This window comes from Hyperoodon ampullatus (assembly GCF_949752795.1).
Source record: "Hyperoodon ampullatus genome assembly, chromosome: 14".
Classification (NCBI taxonomy): Eukaryota; Metazoa; Chordata; class Mammalia; order Artiodactyla; family Ziphiidae; genus Hyperoodon; species Hyperoodon ampullatus.
The window spans coordinates 34,453,891-34,478,151 of NC_136927.1; the positions used below are offsets into that span (position 1 = coordinate 34,453,891).

The 24,261-nt window shown below is 46.9% G+C and overlaps 1 protein-coding gene across 2 annotated transcripts in view; it reads right to left on the reverse strand.

The window, feature by feature from the left end:
- MYH11 (myosin heavy chain 11) overlaps positions 1 to 24,261 on the reverse strand; it is a gene marked incomplete at both ends in the record, with an annotated part of 109,230 nt that overhangs the window by 73,006 nt on the left and 11,963 nt on the right. For both annotated transcript variants that reach the window (XM_079719527.1, XM_079719526.1), the window contains one exon: positions 2,618 to 2,645. In XM_079719527.1, coding sequence (XP_079575653.1) covers positions 2,618 to 2,645 — 28 coding nt within the window. The remainder of the gene's footprint in view (positions 1 to 2,617; positions 2,646 to 24,261) is intronic.

Genomic DNA, 24,261 nt, shown 5'->3' on the forward strand with positions numbered 1-24,261 from the left:
GCAATATTTGGAATACAAGTGAATGAAAGGGAGATATTATTACAGAGACCAACTTGAATCCACTTTCATATTAAATAATATGAATCATTCCCAATTTTGATGCTCTATGAAGATTTCCTGCAACACTTGTAACTGACCAGGTGTGTGGGAGGCAGGAAGTGCAGTCTCAGTTATCTCTGAGGACCCTTCCTGGCCCAAAGTTCTGGGACAGAGGTTGTAAACAGGTGGCCCATTGGCAAAGCCAGCCCACAAATGGACTTTATTTGGCTGGAGCTCTGTGTATATGTGTTCATGTAAATTAGGTGCCAATGTTTAAAAATTTGATATTTCACATAAAAACCTAGATTTCCAGCTTCTATTGAAATGTAGGAAAGTCTGGCAACATTGGACCTGCATTCCCCCCTGGCAACAGTGGGCAGAAGATGGGTAGCAGCTCCCCCCCTCAGATGGGCCATTTTCTCCAGTTCACCACACTCCCACCATTCCCTACTGTACTACACCCAGGACTTTTCACACATTAACAGTACTTGGTTGACTTTGATTGGCCTTTGAGTTTGCAACCACAGTCCTAAATGTCCTGTAATACCTCTTCTCAGACAGAGGGCTTTTGTTGGGAGACACACTCTGGCCAAACTGATCTCTCAGTTTCCCCAATAGATCATGCTCTATCTGACCTCAGGGTCTTTGCATATGCTGCAAACTCTTCTTCTCTTTTCTTCATCATCTCTGCATCACTTCTTTGGGAAATCTTTAGTGTTCTCCCCAGTTAGAACTTCTCTGATTTACACATTCTCCTAGTTCCTTACATGTTTCATTCTTCATAATTTTCAGTTTGTAATCACACATTTCTTTAAGTGATTTTTTAAATGTGTATGTATTTTTTTTTTAGTTCCTGAAAAGGTAGTATCTTCACAGGATCAAACAGTAAATTCAAGCAGTACCAAAGGGAAGTGTGTAATTATTGTCCTAGTGGCTGTCTTCCCTCTTGAGAAGAGGGGTTGTTTATTTTTGGTTCATTCCTATACGCCAAGTACTCACCAGTGGGACACACCCATTCAATATGTTGAATAGTGAGTGAGACAGGAGTGGGTGTAGAGGTGAAGAAGGAAGGAGGGTGTATTAGTTTCCCATTGCTGCTGTAACAAATTATGCAAACTTAGTGACTTAAAACAACACAAACTGATTATCTTACAGTTCTGGAGTGCAGAAGTCTGACATGGATTGTACTGGGCTAAAACCAAGATGTCAGCAGGGTTGTGTTTCTTTCTGGGAGCACTAGGGGAGAGCCCATTTCCTTGCCTTTTCCAGCTTCTAGAAGCTGTTCTCATCATGGGCTTCCTCCATCTTCAAAGCCATCAATGGTAGGTGAAGTCCTTCTCAGATTGCATCTCCTTCTGACTCCTCCCTTGCCTCCCTCTTCTACTTGTAAGGACCTTGTGATTACATTAGGCCCACCTGGATAATCTATGATCCCTTCCCTATTCTAAGGTCAGCTGATCAGCAACCATAATGCCATGGCAACCTTCATTCCCCTTTGCCATGTCACCTGACACATTCACAGGTTCTGGTGATTAGGAGGTGGAGACCTTGGCGGGACCATCACAGGCACTTGTATTGCACTTTGCTTTATTGCAATTTGCAGATATTGTGTTGTTTTACAAATTAAAGATTTGTGGCAACACTCAACAGCATTTGTTCACTTCATGTCTCTGTGTCACGTTTTGGTAATTCTCGTAATATTTCAAACTTTTTCATTATTATTCTATTTGTCATGGTGATCTGTGATCAGTGATCTCTGATGTCACTACTGCAAAAAGATTGCAACTCCCTGAAGGCTCAGATGATAGTTAAGATTTTTTAGCAATGGGTATTTTTTAATTAAGGTGTGTACAGTTGTTCATTTAGCTATAATGCTATTGTACACTTAATAGACTACAGTATAGTGTAAACATAACTTATATATGTACTAGGAAACCAAAAAATCTGCCTGACTTGCTTTACTGTGATATTTACTTCATTGCAGTGGTCTGAACTAAGTCCACAGATTCTCCAAGGGATACCTGTATTCTGCCCACCACAGGAGAGATTTTCCTGAACACTGAAAACCCTCTGAATGATTCTAAATTGAGTTAGTATCTTCTGACTATGTATCCAGGCCTTCAAAGAAATAATGACACCAGCCACCAAATATGGCACAATGTGGTTACTAATTGTGAAATTTGAGGGTGATTGTTTAACACAAGCCAAGACTTCCTCACCAACGGAAATGGCATGTACCCTCACAGAGCTGTTATGGAATTAGATGCAATTCTGTCTGTAAAATATTTAGTTCAGGACCTGGCACACAGTAAGTGCTCAATAAATGCTGGTTTTTAAAAGGGGGTGGTGCAGAACAAGATGGCACCAGGTGTCACTGGCAGTTTAGGGGTACCAGCCTCAGCATCAGAACATTTGTTCAACAAATGTTTAGTGAGTACCTACGCTGTGCCAGGGACAGGGCAGGGGCAGGGTGCATGGAACAGCAAACACATCAAAGAGCCCTGTTCTCATGGACCTTTTTCTTTAATAGGTTGGATCTTGACTCTAGAAAAACAAAAGAAAAAGCAGCTCCACTTACGTGCAGAGAATGGACTGGTCCTCTCGATCTGAGAACAGAAAGAAAAAAAGAGCCATGAGTTAGAATTTGCTCTGAGCTGAGGGTCTGGATATGGTGCCTCCCAGGCCTCCCATTTAAGCTCCTACATGCTGGCCCCAGCGGGGGCGACAAGGGGCCAGCTGGGCTCATTGCCCAGGGCATAGGGGATAAGACCAAAGCCAAGAGGGCAGCAGGGCTCTTTTAGATACTTTTCCCGACCCCCTAAAGTCCTGGAGGCAGCCCCAGAAAGATACCAGAGACTGACTCATTCAGGAGGCAGTGAGAATCCCTGCCCCACCAGCTCTGGAGGGTCCCAGGAGACCCACTCTGCCCAGATTAGGTCACAGACAGAACACAGACTTTGGATCCAGACAGACTGGCATTCCAACTTGGCCACTTCCCACCTCTATGGCTTTGGGCAAATACTCTTAACCTCTCCATGGTTCAGTTTTTTTATCTGGAATATGGGGTAGTGGACATTTTTGGTTTGAAAATCCAGTATCCACTTCCTCTTCCAAGAAGAGCATCCTACGGTCCTTAAGGATCCATGTTCCCTGCCCACCACCCCCCACCCCACCCCGCCATCATGTACAGTCCTGGTGGGACTAACCCACAAGCTACCCCAGCCAAGAGGCAACAACGTTTCCTAGGCTATGTCAGTCAGAATCTCTGAGCTCAAACTCCGAGCTGGATCAAGGATGGAGAAGCACAACGGAGGCCCTGAGGGGGCCTCACTTCCTGCCCCCAGAGCCCAAACAGCCCCATTTTCTAACATTTTCTGAGGCTGGCTCCCCACTCTTCCCACCCCATCTGTGAGCTCCCCAATACTCCTCCAGAAATTCCTTTTCTAGATAAGGTCTCTGTCACTTACCACCAGAGAATCCTGGTGGGTGCACAGTGCATCGTGAGATTAAACGTGATTAAGCAGACATTACTGATCACCTTCTGCTCTTAAAGGGGCCTTAGGGGGTGGAGCCAAGATCCCCTACGAGGGACACGAGGAAGGTTAAACACCTCAATCATCAGCCAGTTAACCATAACTGAGAAAGCAGAGCATCACATCCTCTGCTAGGCAATGGTGAAGCGGCAGGCATTTCTAAACTCCATTCCCTGCTCCATCCCCAGCATCACAACCCTCAGCCTCTTATGATCAAAGATCTCCCAGGATCTTGTGACATCCTCCTCCAATCTTTCTGACACGCAGAACTGCCTGATCACTCTGCTTCTTAACCCTCTTCCACTTTGGAAGTTTCTTAAAATGTTAAACATAAATTCATCATATGACCCAGCTATTCCACTCCTAGGAATCTACCCAAGAGAACAGAAACATGTGTCTCTACAAGATTTGCACATGAATGTTCACAGCAGCGTTATCATAATAGCTAAAAAGTAGAAACAACCCAAATGTCCAACTGCTGGTGGATGGATAAATAAAATGTGGTCAATCTATACAATGGAACATTATTCAGTCATAAAAACAATGAAGTACCGATACGGGCTACAACATGGATGACCCTCAAAAACATGATGCTAAGGAAAAGTCAGACACAGAAGGCTACATATTGTGTGATTCCAGTTATAAGAAATGTGCAGAATAGGTAAATGCATAAAAGAGAGAAGGTAGATTAGTGGTTGCCAGGGGCTGGTGTGGGGTGACTGCAAACAGGCAAGAAGGAACATTTTGGGGTTTGTAAGCTGGATTGCAGTGATGCTTACATAACTCAATTTATTGAAAATCACTGAATTTTACACTTATCTTGGGAGGATTTTTGGTATGCAAGTTTTATCTTAATAAAGCAGTTTTTAAATGCTGTCCACGGCCCCCAGTGTCCTCAGATGAGGCCCAGAAGGGGCACCCAAGGCCTCCCGTGACTGGCCCTGCCTGCCTCCCCAGCCTTGGCACTTCTGTGTCTGTCACTCTGAATTCCCCAGCAACCCCACCCAGAACAACCCCCAAACGCACTCTGTGCCTTTGTTCAGGCTATTCCGGCTGCCTAGCAGGCCTTTCTCTTCTCCTTTCCTGGCCATTTCCCTCAGTCTCAAAGACGACACCTCTTCTAAGAAGCCTTCCACACAGTGATGGAGCCAGGGGGAGGCTTGGCTGTAAATCTCCGTCAACGCTCCTAAGCTATCACAAATAGTCAACCTTGTTAGAGAGAAGAAGCCCTAAGAAAAGCCCCCAGCCTCCATCAAATAACCTGACTGCTGCCTCTAAGACCCCCCCAGACAGAAATCCTGGAGCTGTCACTGGCTCCTGCCCATCCCCAAGACAGATGTCTCCACTGCCACAGACCCTGTGCTGCCCGAGCGCCCTATCCCAGGCTGGTTTTTTTTCTCTTTGTTTGTGTCTCTGCCCCCACAGAACCATGAACCGCTCATAGGCAGAAGTATCCAGTTCTGGACCCCGCTTCCCTCAGTTTCTGGATCTCCAGCCCCTGAGCCCTAAGTCCCTGACACAGAGAAGGTGTAGCTTGGTGAGCACTGAAAAAGGCCAACCCCAAACCTGAAAGACATGAGTTTCTTGATGGGGAAGTTCAATATACACACAAGAAACTGAGTCACTCATTCATTAATTCAACAAATGCTTTTAGGGCATCTACCAGCTATTCATCCCCATGCTAGACCCTGAAAATACCACATAATAGTATCTACTACTTAGCACCTCCTCTGTATCATGCATTATTTCAAGCATTTGCCTGTACTAACTCATTCAACCCCCATACATCCTATGAGACAGACTAATTTTATCCCCATTTTACAGATGAATAAACTGAGGCACAGAGAAATTTTAAAACTTGCCCACAGTTACACAGCTAGTAAGTGGATGAGGCAGGATTTGAACCCAACACCTACTATTTATTGAACACCTATTATGGGCCAGATACACTTTTCTGGCACTTTCCCTGTGTGCTCTTTGACCTTGGCCCTTTTAAGTTTAAGGAAACTGAGGTCAGGTAACCCAAAGTCACACAGCCACTTCAGGGACCAACCTGGGGGCTGAAGCATCATGCGTCAGAGTCTGGGCACTTTCTGCTGTTCCAAATACAGGACAGGGCACAGGAAATGGAATGGGGGTCCATAGGGGCCCAGGCTCCTGCTGGATTAGGGAAGGCGTTGGGAGACAAGGCAGCTTGGAGGGACCAGCAGAGACCAGTCAAGGGAAGGAGTGAGGCCTCCTTCCCAGGCCAGAGAAGCAGCCTTACCACCTAAGGTCTAAGGTGACAAGAGGAAACCGGGGCATGAAGTGGCCTCGGGAATGGGAGGATCTGCTTCCCGTGAATCAGCGTAGATCCACCCCATCACCGCTGCCACACCTGGTCTGAGAACCATCACTTCAGGCCCAGATCTTCCCCTCCCATCTCCCTGCCTCTGCCCACGCCCCTGCCGTTCTCACAGGGCAGCCAGAGGGTCTTCTTTTCTCTCTTATAAATTTTTTAAATTTTGGTAAAACATACATAAAATTTACCATTGAGACCATTTTACAGAGTCCAGTTCAGCAGCACGCAGCACGTTCACACTGCTGTGCAACCATCACCACCATCCATCTTTTTCGTTTTCCCAAACAAACTCCATACCCATTAAATAATAACTCCTCAGTCCCTCCTCCCTCCAGCCCCAGGCAGCCACCATTCTACTTTCTGTCTTTACGATTTTTGACTACTCTTAAGTGTCTCATGTAGTAGAATCGCACAGAATTTGTCTTTCTGTGTTTGGCTTATTTCATTTAGCATAGTTTCCTCAAGGTTCATCCATGTTGCAGCATGTGTCAAAATGTCCATTGTATGGATATACTCCATTTTGTTTATCTATTCATCTGTTGATGGACACCTGGGTTGCTTCCATCTCTTGGCTACTGTGAATAGTGTTGTTATGACCATGGGTGTACAAATATCTGTTGGTGTCCCTGCTTTCACATCTTTGGGGTACATGCTCAGAAGCAGAATTGCTGGATTATGTGCCAATTCTGTTGAACTTTTCAAGGAGTCGCCATACTGTTTTCCATAGTGGTTGCACCAGTTTACTTTCCCACCAGCAATGCACCAACATTCCAGTTTCTCCACATCCACATCAACACTTAACTACTTTCTGATATTTGATAACAGCCATCCTGACAGGTGTGAGGTGCTACTGCATTATAGTAGAAAAATCTTAAAAGAGTCAGATCAGCCACGGCCTGGTCAAAACCAGCTGGCTAGTCCCAGTGGCCCCCAGTCTCCCCACCATGGCCTACGAAGTCTGGCCTGATGTGTCCCCACCCAGCTGCCTCACTGGCACCTTTCCCTCCTTACCCCTACTCAGCTCCTAAACAGCCACATGCCCCTCACAGAGCACACACTCTTCCCTTCCAGGGCCTCTGCCTGGAACACTCTCTCCCCGATTTTTGCCATGGGTGATGCCTTCCCATCATCTTGAGGGCTTCCACTCCCGGAGAGACCTTTTCTAAGTCTCTGTCCACAGGGATGCAGGCAGTTGCCTCAGGGCACTCAGGCAATTAACTTGTTTATTTCCTTCACATCACTTAGAGCCATCTGCAATGACCTCTTGTGTTTGTCTATCTCCCTGTGCTGGAAAGCAAGCTTTACTGGGGAAGAGGGGGGCTTGTCTGTTTTGTTTAACACTGTATCTCAAGTACCTGGCATATAGCAGGTGCTCAATTATATTTGTTAGATGGACGGATGGGAAGATGGATGGATGGATGGATGGATGGAAGGAAGGAAGGAAGGATGGGAGGATGGGTGGGACTGGAATAGCCCACGCCTATGCATCACTGGGGACCAAAGAGGATAGTCATGACCATATCTGGGAGAGGGAGGCAGATTTACATCACATAAGGAAGATCTGGTCCACTCCAGGGTCAGATGAATGAGATGACTGTGCAAGCTCCATGGACCCTATGCCCGTCTCCAAACAACCTTCTCTCTATCCCCTCAGATAACAGATGGACATTCTGGTGGCCTGGCTGAACCAAATCCTCAGGGCAAAAGACAGAAGAGCCAAAAGGCTATTTCATTCCTCTTTCTCACTCTCACTTTTTCCACCTTGAGCTGGTAGCAAGGGCCACAGCTGCCCGCAGGGGCCACGTTCAGGGGGTCTGGGGAGGCTCCCCTCAGGCAAGTCTGACCTCTGAGCTGAGGGCCAGGGGCAGCCCTCGCAGGGAGAAGGGCCACAGGAAAGAGGCAGCCCCTCCTTTGGCATCAGGACTCTCTGTCACCACAAAGTCCCATCTTCTGGCTCAGCTGTGCTGATTCCGATCAGGCCTACAGCCCTGCCTCCTGCTACGACTTGTGGGCTGCTCCACAAACCTCAAGAAATAGCCACATCGGAAACTCCCACACGTGCGCCCAAGGACAGATGTTTAAGATGGTCACTGCAAGAATATCAGCAAAAGCAAAAGACCGGAAAGAAACCATTCAACCAGTCTATCAACTGCAGACTAGCGAAATACATTTTGGTATTTAAAATCTGGTAGGGCATGGGTGGGGGGCATAAATCGGGAGACTGGGATTAACATATACACACTACTATATATAAAATAGATAATCAACAAGGACCTACTGTACAGCACAGGGACCTCTATTCAATACTCTGTAATAAGCTAAATGGGAAAAGAATCTGAAAACAAATGGATATATACATATGTATAATTGAATCACTTTGCTGTACACCTGAAACTAACACAACTTTGTAAATCAACTGTACTCCAATATAAACTAAAAATTAACTTAAAGAAAAATCTGGGGACTTCCCTGGTGGCGCAGTGGTTAAGAATCTGCCTGCCAATGCAGGGGACACGGGTTGGAGCCCTGGTCCAGGAAGATCCCACATGCCGCGGAGCAACTAAGCCTGGGCGCCACAGCTACTGAGCCCGCGCTCTACAGCCCGCGAGCCACAACTACTGAGCCCACGTGCCACAACTACTGAAGCCCTCACAGCTAGAGCCCGTGCTCTGCAACAAGAGAAGCCACCGCAATGAAAAGCCCGCACACCGCAACGAAGAGTAGCCCCCTCTCGCCGCAACTAGAGAAAGTCCGTGTACAGCAACGAAGACCCAACACAGCCAGAAAGAAAGAAAGAGAGAGAGAGAAAGAAAGAAAGGAAGGAAGGAAGGAAGGAAGGAAGAAAGAAAGAAAGAAAGAAATAGAAGACATAAGAAAAAAAAATCTGGTAGGGCCACACAGCGGCACATTGGGCAGCCACTGAAAAGAAACAGGCAGATTGTCATGGACTGATGCAGAACCATCTCCAAGACATAGTAAGTTAAAAAATAAAAGGCTAGGTGACATAGCATTACACCTTTTATGTTTTAAAAAGAGGGATATATTTTCACACACACACATATACATACCTAAGGTGTGTACACACACACACACACACACAATTCAAATACTTGTGTATGTTGGATATATCGTGAAGCTACTCGACACAGCCAGAGATGGTTGTCCCTGAGAAGAGGGTCTGAGGGACTGAGAAGCAGCACAGGAGGGAGACCTCCCTTCAACTCCATCTCCTCTGTCCCGCTCGTGTTTGTGCTATGAGTATGTACGACCGTTCCCTCATCTCACCAAAAATGGGTAATGTAAAAATAGTCTTTATTGCTCTCAAGGAGCCCATTATGACCATGAAACTTAGGAAAGAGAGGAAAGAAACAGCTGCCTGCCTGTAGCGTCCCCAGCAGCGCCCACCTCCAGAGTATGCACTGTGCCGCAGGCACCCCCGAGCTCCTTCTGTGCAAGGTGACCCGTTCCACCCTCACAGCAGCCCCTGAGCTGGGCACTGGCACCACGGCCACTTTACAGATGAGGACAGTACAGTGGAGTGAGGCGACTTGCCCGAGGTCACTGCAGTGGGCTGACCTGTGGCCCCCAAAGAAATATCCACTCGGAAACTCAGAAGGTGACCTTATCCAGAATAGGGGTCTTACAGATGTAATTAATTAAGGATCTCCAGATGAGACCATCTTGGATTTAGGATGGGACCTAAATCAATGACCAGTGTCCTTATTTATAAGAGAAAGGAGAGGGGAATTAGAGGCAGAGGGAGAAGCCACGTGAAGGAGGAGGCAGGTTGGAGGGATGCAGCTACAGGCTGAGGACGCCGAGGACCTGGCAGCCGCCTGAAGCCAGAAGAGGAGAAGGGCCTGGACTGGATTCTCCCTCAGAGCCTCTGGAAGGAACCAACCCTGATGACACCTTGATTTCAGACCTCTGGCATCCAGAACTACGAGAGAACAAATTCCTGTTGTTTTAAGCCATCAAGTTTGCAGCCATTTGTACAGCAGCCCTAGATAATGAACACAGTCACACAGCTAGGAAGTGGCAGGGGGGGACTCAAACTGAGGTGCGTGATCCCAGAGGCCTTGCTTCCAGGCCACGGCTTTGTTTTGTCTCCCTCAGATAACCCACAACCATGTGCTGGTGGCATTTCCTTCCAAGATAAAAACAGTAAAACTTTCATCTCCCCAGTACACTCTGGAGAGAGACAGAGGTCAGCATCACAAGAAATGTGTGGGGGGAGGTACCCTGTGCTGGTACAACCGCCAGCTCCTTGGACTGGAATCAAGGGAATATGGATGCCTGTGCCCCCAACTTCCACCTGGAGGGAGAAGTCTGCTGAGGACCAGAGCAAACTAGGAAACCAGTTCAAAACGGATTCAGGAAGGGGCAGAAAGGCAAGACATGGAGGAACCAGCACCCTGTGATCAGCACCCAAGCAGAGAGAGAACCCGCTGGGGCTGGCCCAGAGCCTGCACTTTTTTTTTTTTTTTTTTTGGTGGTACGCGGGCCTCTCACTGCTGTGGCCTCTCCCGTTGCGGAGCACAGGCTCCGGACGCGCAGGCTCAGCGGCCATGGCTCACGGGCCCAGCAGCTCCGCAGCATGTGGGATCCTCCCAGACCGGGGCACGAACCCGTGTCCCCTGCATCGGCAGGCGGACTCTCAACCACCGCGCCACCAGGGAAGCCCCAGAGCCTGCACTTTTTTAAGGAGTGATTTTGAGATGGACAGACGGATGGGCTATCTCCATCCATCTGCTACAGGGAGACAGGCAGTCTTTCCCAGCAGCCTTGGGAAACCGACACCCAGAGGACGAGAGATTTATACGGTCAGATGCCCGTCCTGAGGCCTCTCCTCCCAGGTCCCCAGGAGAGGGAGCGGGCTCCAGGGAAAGGCTGGGCAGCTGCCGGGGCAGATCCATGCCGGGCGTTGCCAGGGGACCTCTGGCCTGGGACATTCCCATCTGAAACACACCGGCTCCAAGCGTGGGAAGCTAACTGTGCCCTGGTTGGTTATGGGCAGGAGGGCTCAGTGTGGGTGCTGCTTGCTGACCCATGTGGAGCCCAGGAGACCAACTTCCCCAGGCTTCCTAGCTGATTCCTTCCCTGAGCTTGAGATCGTGTCTGACATGAGAGAGTGGAGTTCTCTGAATGTGCAAAACAGTTTCCCCCTCAAGCTTTGCACACACTGTTTCTTCTGCCCAGAGCACCATCTTCATCACTTTTCTACCCACCTAATCCATTCTCTTTTTCTCTTTTTTTTCCCTTTTAGGTGAAATTCACACAACATAAATTTAACCATGTAAAAGTGAACAATTCAGTGGCATGTAGTACATTCACAATGTCGTGCAACTCACACTTCTGTCTAGTTCCAAAACATTTTTATCAGTCCCAAATAAAACCTCATATCCCTTAAACAGTCACTCTCCATCCCCCACTCCCCATAACCCCTGGCAACCATGAATCCGCTGTCTGCCTCTATGGATTTGCCTATTGTGGACATTTCACACAAATACAATTGTACAATATGTGGCCTTTTGTGTCTGGCTTCTTTCACTTAGCATGATGTTTTTGAGGTTCACCCCTGTTGTAACATGTATCAGAACTTCATTCTTTTTTACAGCTGAATAGTACTCCAATGTATAGACAGACCACATTTATGGTTCCACTCATCCGTTGATAGATGTTTGGGTTTTTCCTAGCTTTTGGCTATTGTGAACAGTGCTGCTATTAACATTCAAGAACAAGTTTTTGAGCACCTGTTTTCAATTCTTTGGGGTATATACCCTAATCCATTCTTGAAAGGTCACCCTGAGACTCACCTCCTCTATGATACTTTCTCTGACTCCATACCTCCCTAGAGCTAAGTTGGGGGCCTTTCTACTCTACATCCCCCCCAGGGCTGCCATGGACAGTGGTATGAGTTGTACACTGCATAACTCTAAGGGAGAACCATTCACACTGGTCACTGTAGATTTGTATATTTATTACAACCATCTTTCAGCAGATGGAAGAAAGATGCCTTGAGAAAAGGGTACTTTTTCTAATTTTATAAAGGTACCACCTGTTCTAGTGGTGACCCTGGCTCCCATAGTCCAAAGATTCCCACCATGGTAGCACTTAACCTCACCATGATCATTGTTTCACCTCAATACTTTTTAGGAGAAAAGGATTATTTGGAATGGTAATGGACCATTTTCCCTTAATATGACAGGCAGAATATTTCTTTTTCATCTTAGTAAAAATTATGCTACTTTACCAAAGAGTAGAAACAATACAAATGTCCAACTGGTAAATGGATAAACAAAATGTGGTCTATCTATACAATAGAGTATTACTCAGCCATAAAAAGGAATGAAGCAGTGGTACAGGCTACAACATGGAGGAACCTTGAAGACATTATGGTAAAAGGAGTCAGTCACAAAATACCACATGTCGTATCATTCACTCCATTTATACTAAATATCCAGAAGAGGCAAATCTATGGAGACAGAAAGTAAATAGTGATGGGGTAGAACTGGGAGTGGGAATGGGGGAGTCACTATAAGAGGCCACAAGTGGGCACAAGATTTCTTTCTGTGATGACAGAAAGATAAACTTAGATTGTGGTGATGGCTGCATACTGGTGAATTGCATACTCAAAATGGATTGATTTATGGTATATAAATTACACCACAATAAAAGTTTTTTAAAAAACAATGTTACTTTTACACCACCTCTAAATCAAGAGATCTGATTCCTTGAACATCATACAAATCTATTCATTTTTCAACAGTTACAAAACTGCTTTTTTTTCTTAAATAAGTTATTAATTTTTTATTTGGATTACAAAATTAGTACACAACAACTGCAGAAAGTTTGGCAAAGACAAAATCCCCCTACCCTGTGATGGTTAATATTTGGATATATCTCCTTTTCATTATTTTTTATAGCGGTTTAGAGTGATTTACACAATTGATGCCATTCGATGGCGTGCTTTTCTAGTCCTTTTCATTTAACATTTGACTATAAGCGTTGACCATGTCATACAGTCTTTGTTGCTGATATTAAATGGGCTTGTAATACTCTATGGGGAGGCTACTGCTGCTTCTCAACCTCATCTGGTTACTTCCCTCCCCAACTTACATCCCAGCCACACGGGCCTTCTTGGCACTTCCTTAGCTCATCATGCCCATTCCTGCCTCAGGGCCTTTGCACTGCTTCCTCCTTCTGCCTCTAAAGCTCTTCCCTGGTTCTTGATGTGGCCAGCTCCTTCTCACCTTTCATGTCCAAGTTCAAATATCACATCCTCAGATGGAGCCACCTCTGACCACCATGCATCCAGAGCCACTCCCTCAGTTTCTCTTGATCCCATCATCCTGTTTTATCTTCTCCTTAGGGGGGAAAATAACTTTATAATTTAATCACCTGAAATTTTTTATTTATTTATTTGCTTACTCGACAAAACTGTTTTAATGCTTCTCCTACTGGCCCATGAGTTCCCGAGGGCCAAGGGCTGTGTCTGATCCAGGGGGGCAGGGACCATGTTTGACACATAGTAGGTACTCAGGAAATGCTTGTTGATTTGAATCAGTCTCAGCCAATCATTTTTTCTCTCTCTCAATCTCTCTCTCTCTCTCTCTCTCTCAGAAAGGCAATTCAGATTGAAGCCACAGTCAGCGCTTCTTCCTTTATTCACATATTCACTCAGCAAACAAGTCCAGGGCCCCTACTATGCATCAGGCAATGGAAACACAAAGTTTACTAAGACCTACTTAGTCTTTGCTTTTGAGAGGCTTATGATCCAGTGTGGGGGTCAGATGGGCAAAGAACGGACTGCAAGATGTGGGCAAATGCCACAATGGGTATATGCCAGAAGTGCTACAGAAAGGCTGTTTTAATGCTCCCCGAGAGTCAGACAGGACTTCTTAGCAGCTGAGGGGACAACTGAGCCACACAGAGAAGGATGTGTAGGAATCTGCAGGGGAAAAGGCACCAAGGAGGCAGAGCATCCCAAGCAGAGGGCCTGGGCCACAGGAAGTCAGAGATAGGAAAGAGCACAGCACAAGAGCAGAGATGGCAGGGCTGGAGCCCGCATCCCAGCACTGCCTGCGCCTGGCTGAGCTGCCCGGCCCGGAGCCCTGAGGTCTGCCTCACCTCACACCCCAGCCCCAAACGCACCTGTCTTCCCTCCTTCTCCAGGGCCTGGGGGTCTGGCCTTGGATGAGCAGGTGCGTGGGGGAGCTTTCCAAGGACAGAAAGGGCTCCTGTTGTCTTCCCTGCACCCGGCCTGAGTCTCCCAGGAGACGTCCAGCTCCCCACAGACCAGCTATTTCGGCCTGATCCCGACACCAGCTCGTGGTTTCTGGCTGGGGAGCCAGAGGCCTGCAGGCTGACCATAAAAGGAGAAAACCGAGCTGGGCCTGAGAGCAGCCCGGGCTGGCGGCTTCCCTTCCTCCCTCCCGCGCCAGGCTGCTGTGGGACCCATGGAGCGGGAGGTGGCCAAGCCCAGGTCCCCGCAGGGTCACCACTCCCCCCGACCAGGGAAGGACCTGGCCTCCACCAAGTGCAGAAAGGTGGCTCCCTCCCTAATGCCACCCACAAAGGTGGATGCCGAGGGTTCCAGACCCAAGGTCAGTGCTGGGCCTCCGTGCTGGGCCTCCACCCTGGGCCCAGCCAGGTGACAGCTCAGGCCCTACACTTGCCTGCCTGGTGCTGTACTCCCCAGGCACTGTCCAAATCAACCCTCAAAACCACCGGGATAGGTATCTCCTCATGGGACAAATGAGGAAACTGAGGCACAGAGAAGTGGGTGCCTTGGCAGAGCTGGGATTTGAACCCGCTCAAAAGCGACTCCCTAAACCTCTGCTCTGTAAGTCCAGGCTTTCCTCTCTCTACCCTCCTCCCCCCAGCAACGTGGGGAGGAAGAGATTCTGGGTGGGCAGAGGTACTCTGAGAGCTTGTGCTGGACCCCAGCAGGACTCTTCCAGACCCACATGAAGCTCTGGCATCTTTAATAGCGGAACTGGCCAGCTAAGGGGGTGTGGGTACCCGAAGACCGATATCCTCCTGGTGGCCTCCTGGGCTGCAGCTCCCACCTCCACTTTCTGTGTCCTCCTCTCTGTTCCAGCCCCACAGCCTCGTGTATCCCATCAGCTCCCTTAGGCCCACATGTCACCTCGTAAGGAGGCCTCCTCTGCCCTCCCAGCCTGGGACAGGTCCCAGCGTCCACCTCACAGCTCCAATGACCTCCCCGACAACACATGTACTTGTGGTTGGATTTGATTAACATCTGCACCCCTCAGTAGACTGTGTCCCCCACCACAAGCCTCCCCACAGTGAGGCCTCAATCAATACTTTTGGACAAAAAAGGGAACAGGGAGCTAGATTCTCTCTGAGGCTGGGAGGCCACAGAGCCGGGAGGCTGGAGCATGCATAGTCCAAGAGGAACACACCATCACCAAGTGTCAGCCAGAACTTCCCAAATCCACTCCCTTAAGCATATCTGCTTCTCCAACTCAATATTTACTGCTTATTTTAAAAAATTAATTCTCCTTAGCTCTTTCCCATCTGTGTGAGACACCATGGGCAGTCCGTAAAATGCTCATCAGAATCAGATGATCCTTCTTCCTCATTTCCTGCCAAAGAACGTGACCTTCTCATGATAACTCAGAGGGCCAACCAGATGGGGCCAGACAGATGGAGCTGCCAGCATCCCTCACACTGCCAGGCCAGATGCTGAGCAGAGAGCTGCAGCAAAGACTCCAAGAGGCAGAGAAGCATGCAATCGGTCCCCTCCCTGGGGATGTGTCACAGGAACACAGTCTCAAGAGCAAAATGACTTAGAATTACTTCTCGGCTCCACCTCTTAGGCAACTCAGAGCATCAGTTTCCTCACCAGGAAGGGATAAAAACCCACACATTCTAAGGATGTGAAAATGAAATGAGACTGGACACACAAAGAGCTTAAAAATACCCAAGGCCCATTCAAAAGCATAATAAGTGCTATTACTATTAGCTTTTTTATCATTACCACTCCATCCTCTCTGTCTTCTACAACAGGGAGCCAGTGAAGTGGTTACAGACGGCAGTGATTCTGTCCCAGGAGGACAGGGTATCAGGCCAAGTTCAACCTTTTCTAATTATAAGGCCTAAGCCAGTCCCTTAGTCTTTTGGGGCCTCAGTTTCCTCATCTGTTAAATGGGGGTAACAGCACTACACTATCTACCATACTGCCTCAGAGAATGTTTCCAGGGTGGCCAAAGGTGACGTTGTCAGGTTTGACACTCAGCTCGGGGGCCAAGCCACTCGGTGCTCTGAGCCTCAGTTTCTTCAGTCTGTCAAATGGGGAGGCTGTCCTGCAGGGGACCGGCAAGGGCCAAGGGAGGCAGAATCTATGGGGCAGTGAGCCCAATGCGCATCGCTGCCCTTCCTGTCTCTGCTGAGCTTACAAGGGAGCCTCTTGGGGGTTGGGGGAGCACAAGCCAGCCCCCCAGTGCCTGCCAGCCATGGTCAGAGGGTTCAGACTGAGTGTGGGAACTTGCAAAGCAGAGAGTGGAGTTTGGATCACTCCACTCCCACAGACTTCTCCGCAGCCTGAAGAGGGTTCAGCCAAGAGCCTGGGCTGATAAAGTTCTGTAGCTGTTGTTTTTTTTTAATCCCCTGAGAGTGGCCATTTGGTGCTAATTAGGTGAGGACACAACACTTCCAGTGACAGATCCTGATGGTTCCTCTCGTCTGCAGAATGAAATCTCATCTGCCTTTCACACCATCCCTCACCCCAGGGACCCACAGAGGGGCGGTGGGAGATCCAAAGTGGATTTTGTCGGGAAAGCTTTGGTGATGCTTTCCCCACACTCATCATGCTAATTTGCTGAAGTCACTAACGTCAGCTTCCCAAGTGCTAGGCCCTCAACACTAACCCCCTGAGATGTAAGGAGACAGCCCTGCAGGAGCAAACAGCCTTCTATGGGGCAGGAGCAGCCTGTGCAGCAGCTTAGCATCACCCACTTGTCCAGAAAGCCCTGGGCTTTGCAGTCTGATAAACCAAGTTCAAATCCACTCTGATACTCATGTGTCAAGTTCTTCACCTCCCTGAGCCTCAGTTTCCCCAACAATAAAATGGGGCTAAAAATAGCACCTGCCTCCAGGGTTGGATTATCTGACCAGTCATGTAAACATAGGTCCACAAGCAAAGGAAGGGAAGGAGGTAAAAATAAAGAACATTTCAAAGGAGTCAATATTTGCTACATCTTAAAAACTATCATAGTAAATGTCATGGGAAAACTTAAAACTTTGTTGGCTTTCATTACTTTATAGTTTACTGTTCTTTTTATTCTGGATTACATGTGTGGGCACCGTAATAGTTTCAGGGCTTAATTTAAAGGTTCTAATCTGATCCTGTCTCCCTTGTGGGTTTGTGGGAAGGATGAATGGAGATTATTCCTGGAAAGCCCTGTGCATATAGGAAGCACACAATAAAAATCCACTATCACCATTATTGCTTCTTTGGAAAAGAAGGAGTGATAGAATTTCCATCAAAAGATACTGGGTTGGGGCTTCCCTGGTGGCGCAGTGGTTGAGAGTCCGCCTGCCGATGCAGGGGACACAGGTTCGTGCCCCGGTCCAGGAAGATCCCACATGCCACGGACTGGCTGGGCCCGTGAGCCATGGTCACTGAGCCTGCGTGTCCGGAGCCTATGCTCCACAACAGGAGAGGTCACAACAGTGAGAGGCCCGCGTACAGCAAAAAAAAAAAAAAAAAAAAGATAGTGGGTTGAATTGTGAAAATGACTATACTACCCAAAGCAATCTACAGATTCAATGCAATCCCTATCAAAATACCACTGGCAGGGCTTCCCTGGTGGCGCAGTGGTTGAGAGTCCGCCTGCCGATGCAGGGGACACGGGTTCGTTCCCCGGTCTGGGAGGATCCCACATGCCACGGAGCGGCTGAGTCCGTGCGCCATGGCCGCTGAGCCTGCGCATCCGGAGCCTGTGCTCCGCGACGAGAGAGGCCACAGCAGTGAGAAGCCCACGTACCGCAAAAAAAAAAAAAAAAAAAAAAAAAAAAAAAATACCACTGGCATTTTTCACAGAACTAGAACAAAAAATCACACAATTTGTATGGAAACACAAAAGACCCTGAATAGCCAAAGCAATCTTGAGAAAGAAAAATGGAGCTGGAGGAATCAGGCTCCTGGACTTCAGACTATATTACAAGGCTACAGTAATCAAGACAGTGTGGTACTGGCACAAAAACAGAAATACAGATCAATGGAACAGGATAGAAAGCCCAGAGATAAACCCACACACATATGGTCACCTTACCTTTGATAAAGGAGGCAAGAATATACAATGGAGAAAAGACAGCCTCTTCAATAAGTGGTGCTGGGAAAACTGGACAGCTACATGTAAAAGAATGAAATTAGTACACTCCCTAACACCATACACAAAAATAAACCAAAAATGGATTAAAAACCTAAATGTAAGACCAGACACTATAAAACTCTTAGAGGAAAACATAGGCAGAACACTCTATGACATAAATCACAGCAAGATCCTTTTTGACTCATCTGCTAGAGAAAGGGAATAAAAACAGAAATAAACAAATGGGACCTAATGAAACTTAAAAGCTCTTGCAGAGCAAAGGAAACCATAAACAAGACGAAAAGACAACCCTCAGAATGGGAGAAAATATTTGTAAACGAAGCAACTGACAAAGGATTAATCTCCAAAATATACAAGCAGCTCATGCAGCTCAATATCAAAAAAACAAACAATCCAATCCAAAAATGGGCAAAAGACCTAAATAGACATTTCTCCAAAGAAGATATACAGATTGCCAACAAACACAAGAAAGGATGCAAACCATCACTAATCATTAGAGAAAAGCAAATCAAAACTACAATGAGGTATCATCTCACACCGGCCAGAATGGCCATCATCACAAAATCTACAAACAATAAATGCTGGAGAGGGTGTGGAGAAAAGGGAACCCTCCTGCACTGTTGCTGGGAATGTAAATTGATACAGCCACTATGGAGAACAGTATGGAGGTTCCTTAAAAAACTAAAAATAGAACTACCCTATGACCTAGCAATCCCAGTACTGAGAATATACCCTGAGAAAATCATCATTCAAAAAGAGTCATGTACCACAATGTTCATTGCAGCTCTATTTACAATAGCCAGGACATGGGAACAACCTAAGTGTCCATCGACAGATGAATGGATAAAGAAGATGTGGCACATATATACAATGGAATATTACTCAGCCATTAAAAAAATGAAATTGAGTTATTTGTAGTGAAATGGATCGACCTAGAGTCTGTCATACAGAGTGAAGTAAGTCAGAAAGAGAAAAACAAATACTGTATGCTAACACATATATATGGAATCTAAAAAAAGTGGCTCTGAAGAACCTAGGGGCAGGACAGGAATAAAGATGCAGACATAGAGAATAGACTTGAGGACACGGGGAGGGGGAAGAGTAAGCTGGGGTGAAGTGAGAGAGTGGCATGGACATATATACACTACCAAATGTAAAACTGATAGCTAGTGGGAAGCAGCCACATAGCACAGGAAGATCAGTTCGGTGCTTTGTGACCACCTAGAGGAGTGGGGTAGGGAGGGTGGGAGGGAGAGAGACGCAAGAGGGAAGAGATATGGGGATATATGTATATGTATAGCTGATTCACTCTGTGATACAGCAGAAATTAACACACCATTGTAAAGCAATTATACTCCAATAAAGATGCTAAAAAAGGGCTTCCCTGGTGGCGCAGTGGTTGGGAGTCTGCCTGCCGATGCAGGGGACACGGGTTCATGCCCCGGTCCGGGAGGATCCCACATGCTGCGGAGCGGCTGGGCCCGTGAGCCATGGCCGCTGGGCCTGCGCGTCCGGAGCCTGTGCTCCGCAACGGGAGAGGCCACGACACTGAGAGGCCCACGTACCGCAAAAAAAAAAAGATGCTAAAAAAAAAAAAAGATAGTGGGTTGAACACAGGTATTTAGTGCTTCTTCCTCCCCAAACCTTACTAAAGTGACAGTAAAGGGGTTTTTCAAAAACACATGAAGCCGTTCAAATGAACAGAAGAGGAGAGAACAGCAGCACAACCTGGGAAGCCAGCAAACAGGATGAGTGATGACAGCCCCAGGAGAGAAGTCTAAGCTGGAGGTGGGGAAAGTGGAGAAGCAGAGCCCCCTGCCTCCAGCCCCAAATCTCAGTAACTGGCAGCCCCGGGGCCTCGGGAAGTGGGTAGGGGGAAAAAAACCCCACAAGGACTGATTGAATGTTTGTTTGAGAAGCTGCTAGACACTCCAGATACCTTCTACACCCCTGCAGCCAAGTGACTGCCCTTCCCACAACCCATAGAAGAGGGGCAGATTTATCCTCTGGAGAGGAAGAAATAGAGGGTCTCTGTCTTGGGGGAAACCAGGGACCATACTGACAGCAGGAGGATAACACGCAAGTTTGATCCCACAGTTTGAAACCCTCAGCCTCTTCTCAACTAGACCCTCAAAATGGTGGTAGACAGATATTTTCCCTCCAGGCAGAAGATTGCACAAGTCTTCTCTGAAGAATCTCATCAGCCCAAGAAAAAAGACTGAAAGATATAGCAGAAGTACCCAGATGGAGCAGTCCAGCTTCACCAGCCCATAGCCAAGCTCATCATCGGCAAGCTCCTCCTGCAAGCACAGAGCTGCCATCAACATTTTGGTGCCCATGCATTAAAGCATCCCAGATGAATGGACAGCCAATAATTCACCGGGCATCTGAAGAAAGCCACTAATAAGACAAACATAAATTAAAACAAATAAAAAAAGAAAATATGCCTCTTGGAGGAAACAGAGACCTACCTGTGGAAAAGTACCCTCCAAGAAAAGGGACATACATGGAAAAAGAATGTTATAAGAAAGAAACATTCAGGAAACAAAACAAAGCTCTTGGAATTTTTTTTTTTAATGAAAGCAGTAATTGAAAACTCAATGGAAGGTTCATAAGATAAAGTTGAGGTAACTGACCAGAAAATAAATGAGACGAGAAAGATGAAAATCATAAAAACAATCTAGGAATTCCATTATGGAAATAAGAAAACATCTAGAAAAAAACAGGAGAGAGAATACAAAGAGAAATAAATCATTAAGGACATAATTCACAAAAATTTCCCAGAATTTAAGGACATGAGTTTATAGATTATGAGGGTCCACTCAGTCTCCAGCACAATGGGTGAAAACAGACACATGCCAGATTCCACCATCATAAACAGGGGGATAAAGCAGAGTCAGAAAAAAAAAAAAAAAGCTTCCAGAGAAGGAGAAAAAACTGGTCATACACAAAGGATCAAGAATCAGATTGGCTTTTTTTTTTTTTTTTGCGGTTCGCGGGCTTCTCACTGTTGTGAGACACACAATCAAAAAAAAGCAATCACAAGACAGTGCAGAGCTCAGCTGTGAATAGCATCTACACAGTCATAATAATGTAAACTCTGAATATAGTTTTCATCAAGGTTAATACAAAACTATGTTGGGATTCTATGAGATAGGGCGCGCATGCACGTGTGCTGGGAGGAGACAGGAGGCGCAAAGCAAAGGGGTGACTGAGCTAAATCCTCATGTTCCATGATGAAAAGTCAATAGGCTATTGACTAAAACAGGGAAAAAATTAAGATATGAGCAATATACTCAAGCTTTTTAGTGATTACAGAGGTAACTATCCAAAAATCAGTTAAAGGGTTGATAATGGATACCCCTGGAGAAGGGGAAATTAGAGAAGCAACAAAGGAGAGCTATTTTCCTTAATAAGCCTTGAGGAATTGACTCTGAATCATCTTCACATATACCTTCACTAAAAATAAAAACCAAAAATGGAAAAAAGGAACAAAGAATCCCTTTAGGCATGTAATACTCTAGCAGCCTATAGAACGGTGCATATGGAATGTTAATATTTGTGGGAAAATCTCGAGGAGAGGGAAATAGATATGTATCTGCACACATGTGCAGAAAATATCTCTAGGAGAATATCTAATAAACTAGAAACCATGGTTCTCTCTAGGGAGGCAAATTAGGCATCTAGTGCACAAGGGTTGAAAGGTGAGAATTTTCAGCTTTTGAATTTGAATCTATCATCTCTCCAAAAAAAAGGAAAAAATTGGGAAATGTAAAAAGTAAACACGACATCATGTACACATACACATATATAAGCTGCATCTTTTTTTTTTTTTTGCAGTGTGTGGGCCTCTCACTGTTGTGGCCTCTCCGGTTGCGGAGTACAGGCTCCGGACGCGCAGGCTCAGCAGCCATGTCTCACGGGCCCAACCGCTCCGCGGCATATGGGATCTTCCCGGACCGGGGCATGAACCCGGGTCCCCTGCATCGGCAGGCGGACTTTCAACCACTGCGCCACCAGGGAGGCCCAAGCTGCATCTTTAAATGCCTACTTCTCCCATCCTCCTCTTCCCCAGGGGCTTGGCTTCCTTTGGGGAGGGGGTAGTCAGTGAATTACGTCTTAGAAATCCCCTCCCATATTCCCAACTCCCCTGTTACTATTCTCAGCCAGAACACCACCCCAGTTCCTCTTTCCCCTCTTAGTAAGCCAGCAAGGCTTGTAACTCCCCACCCCTCTCGGACAACCCACCCACCCCCATCCTGACCCTGGTTGGTTCTTTTCTTTAAACAACTCTGAGAGTTCTTCCTTCATTCATCACAAATATTAACGGAGCAGCTACTCCACACCAGGCACCAGCAAACATGCCAGAGATTCAGTGATGAGAAGGCAGACAAGGATGGAGTTTGTGGGTTTTATGAAGTTTAGCGGTCCTCAGGAACTTAAGCATCTACGTCACATATTTTAAACATTTCATTCTGTATTCAGTGGACGTGTTCTCCACCCCTTCCCAACCCCACCTCTTCACACTCCATCCTGTTCCACAGAGGACTTGAGGAGGAAGCCACAGCTGCTAGCTTGACCCCTCCAAGACGGAAAGTTCAGCATGATTCAAGCCAAATGACTGTACAGTCTGGGATAGCGACATTCACCAATAGAGTCACAAACCGGGCCCACATGTTCCTTCACAAAAACCAAATTCCCACTTTCTAGAGAAAAAAAAATTATTTTTCCCAAACGTATATTTTTCTCCTTGATTTTTTCTTGGCGGGGGAGGGATTTTTTTCCATTGGAGTCTATCATCACTAATTTGCCAGGAAGCACCAGGTAAGGCCAAAAGGAATACATACGTAGCAGCTGTTGATTAACATTTAATCTAAAAAGAGCTTATCTTTTATGGTTCTGTGTGCTCATGGCTGTCATTTTCTCTTGAGGTTTGAAATTTCAAAGTAATTTTATTTTTTAAAATTTATTTATTTATTTTTGGCTGCGTTGGGTCTTCGTTGCTGCACGCAGGCTTCCTCTAGTTGCGGCAAGCGGGGGCTGCTCTTCATTGTAGTGCGCGGGCTCCTCATTGCGGTGGCTTCTCTTTGTTGCGGAGCAGGGGCTCTAGGCGCGTGGGCTTCAGTAGCTGTGACACGTGGGCTCAGTAGTGGCTCGCAGGCTCTAGAGAACAGGCTCAGTAGTTGTGGTGCACGGGCTTAGTTGCTCCATGGCATGTGGGACCTTCCTGGACCAGGGAATGAACCTGTGTCCCCTGCATTGGCAGGCGGATTCTTTTTTTTTTTTTTTTTTTTTTTTTTTTTTTTTTTATGCGGTTAGGCGGGCCTCTCACTGTTGTGGCCCCTCCCCTTGCGGAGCACAGGCTCCGGAGCACAGGCTCAGTGGCCATGGCTCACGGGCCCAGCCGCTCCGCGGCATGTGGGATCTTCCCAGACCGGGGCACGAACCCGCGTCCCCTGCATCGGCAGGCGGACTCCCAACCACTGCGCCACCAGGGAAGCCCATGGCAGGCGGATTCTTAACCACTGTGCCACCAGGGAAGACCCTGAAATTTCTAAGTAATTTTATATTTCACTATATAATTCTGTGTTAAAATATAGAGCCTAAAAGGAATGAAATGTTATCAGCCCCAGGGGCCCTGGTATAGAGTATAACATTGCCACATGGATGGGAAGTTGTCTAGGGAGATGAAAGTTATCACAACACAAAAATATTCTTCAATGAGACGACTATTTAGGAAATCAGACCCCACTGAAACATCTTTCTCTGGTCTGTATCACTACTGCCCTCCGACTCAAAGGCTTCACCTTGCCAATTACTGGGTGTCAACATCCATTGTCTTGATACAAGTACAATGAAGTGGCAGCTCTGCAAAACTGTTAATTTCCCTGAAGGTGCAATGTCACATGTCCATGCCCTCTGAAAGGCCACAGAAAGTCAGATCAATTCACAACCAAATATCAGAGAGTCATCAGGAAAGGTAACA